At 33.8% G+C, this 12,249-nt stretch overlaps 1 protein-coding gene across 2 annotated transcripts; it reads left to right on the top strand.

Annotated features, from left to right (window-relative positions):
- Positions 1-9,396: 9,396 nt before the first annotated feature.
- Positions 9,397-11,561, top strand: LOC120217073. 2 transcript variants are annotated; one of them, XM_039214293.1, is made up of 2 exons: positions 9,397-9,847; positions 11,054-11,561. In XM_039214293.1, the coding sequence occupies exons 1-2, from the start codon at positions 9,591-9,593 to the stop codon at positions 11,241-11,243; spliced, it is 447 nt and encodes a 148-aa protein (XP_039070224.1). In that variant the 5' UTR covers positions 9,397-9,590; the 3' UTR covers positions 11,244-11,561. The 2 variants fall into 2 exon arrangements, 1 of the variants encoding a protein (XP_039070224.1); XR_005525120.1 differs by lacking the exon at positions 11,054-11,561 and adding an exon at positions 10,660-10,802 and having other exon boundaries at positions 9,722-9,847.
- Positions 11,562-12,249: the final 688 nt, after the last annotated feature.

The following is a 12,249-nucleotide window of genomic DNA, read 5'->3' as shown; positions in this document are numbered from 1 at the left end:
ATAAGTTCTCTGGAAGCACATCTTGGAATTCAACAAATATCGCTCCGAAGCTCAAGATCGAAACAGAGGCAAAGGAAAACCATCTTTGGGGAAAAATTTGATAAGGGAAGGAAAAATTGTCTTGAGGTCTGCAAGAGTACACCCTGATGGAAATGAAGACAAATCAAGTCAGAATGAAGACTGCACACGCAGCCATTCCCCTCACATCTCAACATATACATCAACACATACATACATGACGCATGAAATTTGCATATTTGAATTCATCATCATGAGCAATAAAAACCTTGATTTTTCCTCCCTTGAGGGCAAATTCAACAGCAAATAAATTTCATTTGGGCATACATCAAGCATACATCATCAGGATAGTTACATCCATATAGATTTTACAGATCTTTCAGGAGAAGATGAGATTAAAAGCCAAATTGACAGATTGAAAGATCGACATTCATCTCCAGATTCAACATTTCCAATATAAACTTTGTCTCACTTAAGACAACCTCATTTAATGCATATGATTATCTCACTCAAATTTGTTTTTCTTAAAACATACTTTGTCTCACTTGAGACTGTTTTTCTCGAAAGAAGATTTATTTCACTCAATATTGTTTTTCTTAAAACAAGATTTGTCTCTCGTGAGACCGTTTTCACTCGAAAGAAGACATTTCATTTCACTCAAGGCTGTTTTTTTTAAGAAGATTTTATCTTGCTTGAGATAGTTTCCCTCGAAACAGAAAATTTTGTCTCCCTTGAGAGAGTTTCTCTTGAAAACATTTCCCTTGAAATTAATTTTTTCTCTCCTGAGATAGTTTCCCTCGAAACAGAAAATTTTGTCTCCCTTGAGACAGTTTCTCTTGAAACATAAACATTGAAAACATTTCCCTTGAAATGATTTTTTTTCTCTCTTGAGATAGTTTCCCTCGAAACAGAAAATTTTGTCTCCCTTGAGAGAGTTTCTCTTGAAACATAAACATTGAAAACATTTCCCTTGAAATGAATTTTATCTCGCTTGAGATAGTTTCCCTTGAAACGAATTTTGTCTCCCTTGAGACAGTTTCTCTCCAAACATAAACTTTGAAAACAATTTAACGAAATCTTGAATATGTTTTCCTTCAAACAATTTTGTCTCCCTTGAGACAGTTTCTCTTGAAACGACACAATTTGCTCGAGATAGATTTCAACTTCACGACGAAGGATGTCTAGCTCGAAGCCAAACATCCGCGATTTCAACTCCACGACGGAGGATATCGTGACACTCGAGACAACACAAGTTCAACTTCACAACGAAGGGACGGCTGGTTGTCAACAAACAACTTCTCAATTTCAGAGCCAATTTCAACTTCACAACGAAGATATTGGACTCCAGACAACGCAAGTTCAACTTCACGACGAAGGGACCGCTGCTTGTCAACAACAACTTCTCAATTTCAGAGCCAATTTCAACTTCACAACGAAGGATATTGGACTTTAGACAACGCAAGTTCAACTTCACGACGAAGGGACCGCTGCTTGTCAACAACAACTTCCCAGTCTCAGAGCCAATTTCAACTTCACAACGAAGGATATTGGACTTCAGACAACGCAAGTTCAACTTCACGACGAAGGGACCGCTGCTTGTCAACAACAACCTCCCAATCTCAGAGCCAATTTCAACTTCACAACGAAGGATATTGGACTCCAGACAACGCAAGTTCAACTCCACGACGAAGGGAGCGCTGCTTGTCAACAAAATTTCATTCAGAGTCAATTTCAATTTCACAGCGAAGGATATTGGACTCGAGACAACACAAGTTCAACTTCACAACGAAGGGACGGCTGGTTGTCAACAAATAATTTCCCGGTTCCAGAACCAATTTCAACTTCACGACGGAGGATATTGGACTCGGAACAATGCTACTTACTTGAATTTCATCTTCACGACGAAGGATATCAAACTCAAAGAAGGATTATCTGCCGTCAAAATTGTCGAGTTCGACTCCATTCAGCTCGATGACACATCAATCGCACTACTTTCCGGTTGCAGTCGAGGTTTTCAAGTCGAGAAGATGACCTGGGTTAGTCGTGCCTTAGTGACAAGCAACCATTTTCAAACAACATAGCTTAAGTCAAGAAAAAGCTATCTGTCAATGAAGATTTCTGAGTCAATTCCGATCCAAGGTCTTTAATCGAGAGAAGACCGAAGGGTAACGGGAAGCCACGTGCTGATTCAATTCCGAACTACGGCTTCAATTTCATATCATTTCAAGATGAACTCGACTTCACGATGGAGGAGTCATCCGTAACTCAATTCGACAGGGAGTTATTGAAACATCAGAGTTAATTTTCAACTCACTGAACGAAAGTGTGTCTTTTAATCTTTGCCCTATCCCCGTTACACGACTATGGGCAAAGAGGGGCAGCTGTCAACACACATTTTCGTCATACTAGGATTCAAACTCCTAAAAATAGGATAAAATTTTGCTAGGATTCAAACTCCTAAAAATAGGATAGAGTTCTACTAAGATTTAAATTCCTAAAGATAGGATCCACAAGCACTATAAATAGCCATTGTAACTCACCATTGTAACACACGATTTACACACAAAACATAGAGGAAAGCACGGGAAGATACAAAGGCAAAACTATTGTGAAGGATTCGAAAAGGAAATAAAAGGTAGCATTTTCTTTTTTTTCTTTCTTTTGCATGTGCACGTTATTTTTCTTGAGATTTGGTTCGAATAACCCAAAACGTGGGTTGCACCGATGACCAAAATGGGTGGGGTTTCGAAGTTTCGAACCTAGATCTACCCCGAGGCTTATTTTTAAAAACCGGTTTGATTTTCGGTTAAAGAAGGGGAAGAGCTTTTTAAAAATCTATATTAGTCCCTTTATTTATTATATGGATATTTTATTCATTTATTTTTATTATTCATGTTATTATTATATATATATATATATATATTAAATTATTTTCATTTATTTTTTTACTATATTTTATTATTATTATATATATATATTTCTTTAATATTTTACTTATAAGTTTAATATTACTATATATATATTGTAATTATCTTTATCTAGTCGTATATATTTTTTATACTTTTAATAGTTTATTATATATCTATTATTAAATATATATTCTAATTATTTTTATTTGATTATTTCTTTATTTATGTAATATATCTTATAACTTTATATATTTATATTATTTTTATTATTTTGTTTTTTTATTCATTATTATTATATTTTTTTTAAAAAAAAATTTGTGTCTTTATCATTATTATTATTAAACATTATATTATATACTACTAACTAGAGGATCCATTTTTTTGTCTTATTTCTTACTAAAGCCCCCCACTTTCGGTGAATTAGGAAGGTAGCTTTTTTATTTTTAAGTATTTGGTGTATATATATAGCTTATTTATTTTATTAATACTTTGATATATATATATATATATATATATATATATATATATATATATATATATATATATTTATATTTTTTCCTTTTTTCAAATATTATATATAATTATTAATTTACTATTTTTTTTCTTATCTTACTTATTTATTTTATTTTTCCCTTGTATCTTATTTGTTTTCTTTATCTTGTTTATCTAACACATTTCTCGATTTTTTTAAAGGATATTTTCAAATCAATCAAGGGTAAGTAATTAGGATCGAAACTTTACCTTTTAATTTAACTTGTTATTTTTCTTAATTAAGACAACTGGAAATTACGTAGTACCGAAATGGCGGTTCAATGGTGCTAATCATTCCTTGACCGTAACCGACTCCCGAGCCCGACATATTTCTGGTAAGACGTAGATCAGGTAAGAAATAGGGTATCCGATCAACCCATTTATTTTTAAATAAATGATCGGTGGTGACTCCAATCCACATTTTTCTAAATCGAAACCAAATTCCGAGACCCACCTGAAAGACGGTTAAGTTGATCAGACAGCAACAAAGCAGTCTCTTACAGAAGCTTAAGTAGCTTTTTACTCCAGTTTCAGAGAGAGAGTTCATTTGATGTACGACGAGGTTGTGTTTAGTCAGAAAAGACTGAAGGGAGGGGGTTTTACCATCTTTTGTTTGTATGTATCCGAGTCGGTAAAGATCCATGAATCGATATAAAAATATTCCAGTAAACCCTAGCGTAATTGTCATAAAAAATCCAAAGGACGGAAATAAGAAGATTTGGTCAGAGCTTCATAACACCCAAATGATAACTCTTGCAATTTAGCTTTTTCGTTCATTGAAATAGCTTTGTCTCATTCTGTGTATTGTGTGCAGATATCTCATTTTGAACAAAGTAATTAATTATCAGATTACTATCAAATTAAGAAAATAAAATTATTTTATATCAATGGCCTCATGCATGATTGCCACCAATTACACCATGTCAGTTATGTATTTTCTATTTTATTTACGTATTAAATCATTCTTTCTTTTATTCAATAATTTTATCACTTTTACATTTCTAAATTATTTCATTTAAAAAATAATTTTAAAAAAAAGTTTAAAGTTATTAATGTTTATATTTCTTTTTCCACTTTAAGAAAATCAATTTTGGTTTATTGAAATTATGTGTATAATCAATAAATGATAAAATTATTGAATATCACTGCTGAGTATCTATAGGTAAGGTCTTATTGTTTCTTGGCAACTAGCTCCGGACCTCCGGTGCTGGACATGTTTTCTACGTACAGTGAATGAGTCAAACCTCATGATTCGAAATGCTGGCAATTCTATTAATTCTATTAATTCAGAAGCGTTAAGATAGAGATTTATTAGAGGTTGACTCGAATTCAAAGTGGCATAAATTAACCAATCAATGCTCAAACTTGATTGTAGGAAACGGTTTGATCATCATGTCTGTAGAATTGTCATGAGTGCTGACTTTGCTCACAATAATGTCACCTTGAGCAATTACATCACGCACAAAGTGGTAACGGATATTAATATGTTTCGTCCGCTCAAGAAACATTTGATCTTTTGTTAAGAATATAACACTCTGTCACAAAACACCATACTGATTTGAAGGTCTTAATTTAGTTCACCAAAAAGTCCTTTCAACTAGATTGCTTCCTTACAAGCTTCAGTGATCGCCAAGGCGACTTTACTCTAAAGAATGGCTTTCCAACTAATGGCACATCCTTCAACCGTGAAGAAATAACCCGTAAGCAATCTTCTTTTATCAAAATCTCCCGTAAAATCAGAATCAACATACCCCACGACTCTATATCTAGTTCGCCCGAACTGCAGACAAATATCACTAGTACCGCGAAGATACCTAAAAATCCATTAGTTAACTTTTCAATGTTCTTTACCGGGCCATGTATCTTTAATGAACTCACAACGTATCCAAAAGTTAGACGCGTACAAACTATAGCATACATTAAAGGTCCTACTAAATCTAGATACGTACAAACTATAACATACATTAGAGATCTTACTGCACTAGAATATGGAACATGTGATATATATTCTACCTCCTCTTCTGATTTGGTAAACAATCCGATGAAAGTCTAAAGTGAGTGGCCAGTGGAGTTCTCATAGGCTTCACACTCTGCATACTAAATTTGTGAAGAACCTTTTCAATGTACCCCTTTTGCATTAGGTACAATTTACCTGTTTTTCTATCTCTTTTAATTTTCATTCTGAGTATCTTCTTTGTATGACCAAGATATTTCATCTTGAACTCCTTTTTACTTGGGTATTCAATTGTTTAATCTATTATTTATTATTCCCAACTATCAACATATCATCAACATAAAAAAGCAGATATATAGGTAAACCATCACAACCCTTTTTGAAGTAAACACAAATATCAAAGTTACTTCACTTAAACTCAAAAGAAACCATGAAGAATCAAATCTCTTATACCATTGTTTGGGTGACTGCTTAAGTTCATAAAGAGATTTCTCCAGTGAACATACATGGTTCTCCTTTCTTGAGACCATAAAACCCTCTGGCTATTTTGTGTAAATGTCTTCTTCAAGTTCATCATGCCACTACGTCATTTTTATGCCTAGTTGATCAAGCTCAAAGTCTTGCATAGCAACTATTCCAAGTAAAGCTGTAATAGAACTATGTTTTACTATCGGAGAAAACACATCATTAAAGTCATTTACTGGGATTTGACTAGATCCCTTCGCAACCAGTCTTGCCTTGTATTTGGGCTCTTCAACTCCTAGAATTCCTTCATTCTTTTTGTACACCCATTTACATTGAATAGCTCGCTTTTCACTAGGAATTTTCACTAAATTCCAAGTGTTACTCTTGTGAAGTGACTCTATTTCCTCCTGTATTACGATTATTCACTTGTCTGAGTCTTCGCAGATAACAACCTTTAAATAGGATAATAGCTCTTAGTTAGCAAAAATGTCTTCCACAACACTCAGAAAGTATGTGATTAGATCAGCCTCCACGTACCTTTACGGTTATTTGATTTCTCTTCTAGGTCTATTTCGTGTAATAGACGGTGACAGACCAGCCTGTTGTAAAAGAGTTCTATTCTCTGTGAGTGTATCAAACGTGGACCCTGTTTCAAAATGAATCTTCATGTTCTTCTATGTGATATCTAATTCCTGTGAATTCTTGGTAGTTTCATTAAGGGACGATCCTCACAACATAGCAGATTCATCAAATATCATATCTCTATTAATATCTATCTTTCTAGTTTCAAGACACCACAATTTATAGTCTTTTACTCCCAATTTATATCCTATAAAGATATAATTTATGGATCTAGGCTCCAATTTACCATCGTTTCCATGAGCATACACAAGACAACCAAATATCTTCAAATTAAAATAATATGCGTGCTTACCAATATCATATTTCTTGCGGAGTCTTTTTGTCAATGGCCATGGACAGAGACATGTTAATCATAAAACATGCTAGTGAAGTCACTCCAGCTCATAATGACTTAGGTAGACTAGCATTGGAGAGCATACAATGAACCCTCTCCATTATCATTCTATTCATTTGTTCAGCAACTTTGTTTTGTTGTGGTGTATAACAGACCGTTAGATGTCTCACAATCCTTATTTCTTGCATATCACATTAAATTCTTCTGAACAAAACTCTAAACCATTATCACTACGTAGATGTTTAACTTGCCTTCTAGTATATTTCTCAATCATTGTCTTTCGGTTCTTGAACACAATGTTCGTAAAACTCTAGCTTGCAAATTTTTTGACCATCAAGGAGACCTCTTTGACTTAACTCTGACATGCCAAGTTTCCTCATATGCCCATGCGCATATGCCAAAGATTGGTTACAAATCTCTCTGACAATGTGGATGATGCAACAACATCAACACCAGTAATTGTAAACCCTTGAAGAACATACAACCTTATATTATTTTTCTTTGCCTTCATCACAACAAGTGAACCTTTATTAACCTTCAAAACTCCACCTTCAACATAGTACTTATACCTTTTGTGTCAAGAGTACTTAGTGAGATCAGGTTACGCTTCAAATCAGGAACGTGGATAACATTACTCAAGGTTCTAATAATGCCATCATGCATCTTGACTTTGATACTGCCAATTTCTACAATCTTACAGGATGCATTATTACCCATCAATATAATATCTGTTGACACAGCTTCATAGGTCATAAACCAATCGTGATTGGGACAAATGTTATAGGTACACCCAGAGTCAAGGATCCACTTATCGATCGCTATTTCATCGTCGTCAAAAGCCACTAAAATTTCACACTCAACATCTTCTGCAACATTTATAATGCCAGATCTCTCTATGGACTATTCTTCACCCTCTCTTTATCTTATTCTGCAACTTGTAACACTCTACTTTATTATGTCATTTCTTTTTACAAAAGCGGTAAGTTTTACCTCAATTGAAAGATTTTGATCTGCCAATTCCATTACTCCTAGAAGAACGTTCATCTTTTCTTCCACGTTCAGAGTTAGTCGTTTCATACACCATAAGACCCTCTATATGAGGCTCGGAACTAGATACAAGATGTTTTATCTTGTCAAACGAGTGCATACCATTGTACATTTTTTCAAGAATGAGTGTTTCACGACTGAACACAAGATGAGTATGAAGGAGGCAATGAACACAAGATGAGTATGAAGGAGGTAATGAACACAAGATGATTAATCCTAAATTTTCTTGACCATACTTCACTTCTAAAGTCTCTAGATCAGAGACAATTTCCTTGAATGTGGACAAATTCTCTTCAAGAGATGAATCCTCTGCCAACTTGAATGTCGGTCAACTCGGATTTAGGTCAGATCGGATAGACGGGTCGGGTTGACTCGCTTCTAGAAGCACACTAGGCGGTGGATAAGGCCCACATGCAATAGCTGCGTGTGAGACTGTTTTGATGACCCAAAAAAGAATGATTTTTAAAAAAAAAATTGAAGGGTTTTGAAACATTTACCAAGCTCGATTGATCACGATGAATGCTAAAAAGCTCGATTACGCTACGCCAGAAACTTGTTATTGCTCCCCTTCCATTGCAATGGTGACAAAACGAACACTGTGGACTTGAGATGACACAAGGACTCTAATAGTGTATGCAATATCAAAAACGGAGTTACGATCGGCGACGAATGGATGTTGAAGAGAGGGAGAGATTTTGTTTTCTAAAGAAAGAAATATGGTTTTGGGCTTTTTAATTCATATTTTTAAAAAATGGTAAAATCATGCCATAAATCATCTAACATTTCTTGCTTTCTTATTTGAATCCATATTTAATTAAAAGATCACTTTGATCCCCGAATCTAACTAAAATTTCAGTTTAATCCCTAGAATAAAATTAAAAAAATTAGTCCAAAATTGGGGTGTGAAAAAATTTGTAATGTGTGTTTATTTCCCTAAAAATAAATTTTGGACAATATTTCAGAAAAATTTGCCAAACATCAAAAAATTATTTACACAACACCATCCAAACACCAGAAAATAGTTTTTTAAAATTGATTTTCAGAAAATGTAATTCATTTTCTGAACATGTTTTCAATGAAACAAACAAACTCTTATAGTGTTCGTCATATCTATGCGTAGATACAAGTAATAATCAAATATTTTCAATTTATACATATTAATTTAAAATTTTATTCGTAACAAATCACGCCTAAAAAGTTATAAGTATTGTTATTTTTTATAAGATTTTAAATTTAAATAATTAAATCTATAAAATCTATATAAAAATAATATTTTATAATTATTTCAAATTATTTAAAAAAATCGATGCTAACCATTCCTTAGAATTTAAGAGCAGATATTATTATATATTCTATTTATTATTTAAATTTAAATTTATTTTAAAAAAGTTATTATTCATCATTCTCTTTAAAAAAAATTAATTCTTATCGTTATCCAACAAATTTAATCCACGTGGGTTAGAAATGGCACAGATAGCCCAGTCAAATATAGATATAAGGCCGATGGATGACCTTGTCGACTTTGCCGGTTAGATGAATACCCTGTCAAATCCGCCGGCTCCAGTAGTTTGATCATTACATTACTCCTTTTTTTTTTCTTTCCGCCGGGACGTCACGAAAAGGGGAAAAGAGAGTAAATTAGGACGGATAGAGGAACGCTACGTAACGAACAAAGGCCCAACGAGCACTGATGCTTTCCTTTGCCTCCCTTCTAGCTCCAATTCGCATCTTGCTATGCGAAATCGCAATCCTTAACCGTTCTTTGCAGCCCAAATCCAAACAAGGCATTAAGCCGAAAGGCAGGGATATAAGAAGGGATATAAGAAGGGAAAAGATGATAGCGCGATCCAATTTAGCAGACCTGTTAAGGGAGTATCAGATTCGATCTAAGCACGATTGGGCCGCTGTTTCGTTTTTCGCGTCAACCTCCAACCCCACATCTTCTAGGTAAACCTAATGCCATGATTTGCTTTTTCCTTGTTTAACTTTTATTTTATTTAAAGTTTTGCTGTTTTGAATATAAGGTAGGGGAATTTGGAATTTTTTCATGGGGTTTGATTGGATATCTCCATGCATAACGTGCTGTCTTTGAAATGTTTTCGCTCGAGCCTCTATGGAAGCGTTACCAATTTACTTACATAAGATAGGCTTTTATAGTAGAGTTTGGTTAAAAATTTCAGCTTTAGCGATTCTGACATAATTTTCCGTTTCTTCTGAAGTTTTATCTTGCATTTTATTTTCTCAGTCAATTGACATGCTAAGAATTGCAGGAAAAATTTCCTTGAAAGACTCTTGTACTAGTTAAACTATATGTTTGATAATACATTAAAGTTTGGATGGTCAAAGAAAAAGAAATTAATTTTGGATTTTCATGTAAACTGCTATTTATTCTTGATGATGTGCATCAGAAATTTTGAAAGGAGAGAAAAAATTTTAAATTGTTGATTCATTTTAATTTTCATCAGAAATAGAAATTAGGTGTCTGAAAGAAGCCTGTTGCGGGGATTGGGATAAAATTAGAGGATTTTCCTTGCTTAAAAGGAGATGAGTGTTAGTTTAGATTAATACTGCACAACTATTTAAATTAAATTTTTAATACTGCTATACTGCTATTATCTTGCTAAGCTTTGTTTTTGTAATTTTATTCCTGTAATTTATATTTTTCAAATGACTAACTGTATGATGGCAGTAGTATATGTAAATGCTTAGTTCTTGTCATTCACTCAGCTATTATGATTGTGTATCGTGTGTGTCTCGAGTTTCTTCCAAGCTTCCATGAACTATCTATAAGAGCATAATGCACCAATTGCTTGTCAATCTGCTGGCAATTGGTGCATGATGCAACTGTCTGGATTCTCTCAAATTATGTGGGCTTAGGCTAGGAGTCTTTGTGCATGTTGAACTTGCAATATGTGTACGTTTAAGATGTTTGTTTTACTTGTTCATGGAAAATATCCGTGGCCTTGATATGTTTGTACTTTTGTCCTAATTCCAAGAAGTTTTGACACGTCTTTAAGGTTATGATTTGGATTAATAAATTGTATGAGGTTGGGATCCAGTCATTAGGACATCATTGTGCTATTTGCTCCTTTCTTTCTCAAAACAAGACAAATCCTAATAGTCGGGGTTTTCTTTACTGTTTTTTGGTTGCAGGGTGGATGTGGCCTTCGTTATCTTAGCTTTTCTGGTTCTTTCAGCCGTTTCTTTATATTTTAGGCACATGCACCTTGCCTTTATCCTAGCAGGCATCGTGATGCTACTGTTCCTCTGCATAAAAATCACAAAACAAGCGAGATTGGCCAATAACAAGAAAAGAAGGATGCTGCTTCCATTATCTATGTAGAACTGCATGATCTTGAATTTGTTAAAAAGGAGCTGACAAACGAGTTAGATTTGATATGATGACCTCCGAAGTCTTAATCATGGCAAGCCCAGCGATTTGAGATTGGACAGTTGGGTGTTGTAGTTAAACTGTTGGCAGTTGAGTTCAAGCATGGTGTTTTCCTCACCGGGAATGGCGCGAACAACATTCGCCCAACTTTGTAATTTGCTTCGATTTGATTGTAGTTTAAAAGATAGCAGAGGGAAGAAATCAGTGGTGACTTGTGAGTCATTGCAGTAGTTTTGCATGTTGATGTATCCCTAAAGTTGATTTGCAACAAATCTCGAATGCACATGATTTACGGTTTCCCAAATGATAGAATTATCATTTTTAAAACGATTAGGTATGTTTAATTTATATTAATTATTTCGCCAATATCTTTTTATATTATCAGCTGAAAATATATATTTAATTTTTTACTAATCGAAACAAATAATTTTTATATAAATATAACTAAAATCATTGTATTATATATTAAAACAAAACTTGACTTAGTAAAACAATAATTAATATTGAAATATAATTAGAAAATTTATATTATGTAGATATTTTATAAATTTGATTTTGAGATTGAACTGAAAAAATCTGAATAAAAAGATACGAAGTTAAAAATTTAAATAAAAAATCAAAATCAATAATGACTGGAATCTGAAATAACACGAATCCATCCAAATAAGTCCGATTATCACCTCAACTTGCAGGGGAATCATTTTTGCAGGCCGGATGATAAAGTAGGAGGTAGATAAATTACTGGGGGCAATAGTAGAAAAATATTATTTATGCATCTCATTCCCATCATGGCCTGAGTTGGCCATTCTTTGGGCTTGGCTCGGAATGGCAATGCGGGCTCACCCGTAATAAGTGAAAAAGTGAGTGAACTAAACCATGGAAGTATGGTGAGCCCATTGAATTGGGAAGGAATGCTTAGACTATTACATCCAATCAAAAGATCAAGATTTTAAAACTA

The sequence above is a fragment of the Hibiscus syriacus genome, unplaced genomic scaffold (assembly GCF_006381635.1).
Source record: "Hibiscus syriacus cultivar Baekdansim isolate YM2019G1 unplaced genomic scaffold, ASM638163v2 tig00110183_pilon, whole genome shotgun sequence".
NCBI lineage: Eukaryota > Viridiplantae > Streptophyta > Magnoliopsida > Malvales > Malvaceae > Hibiscus > Hibiscus syriacus.
This window is presented reverse-complemented; position numbering and strand designations above follow the sequence as displayed.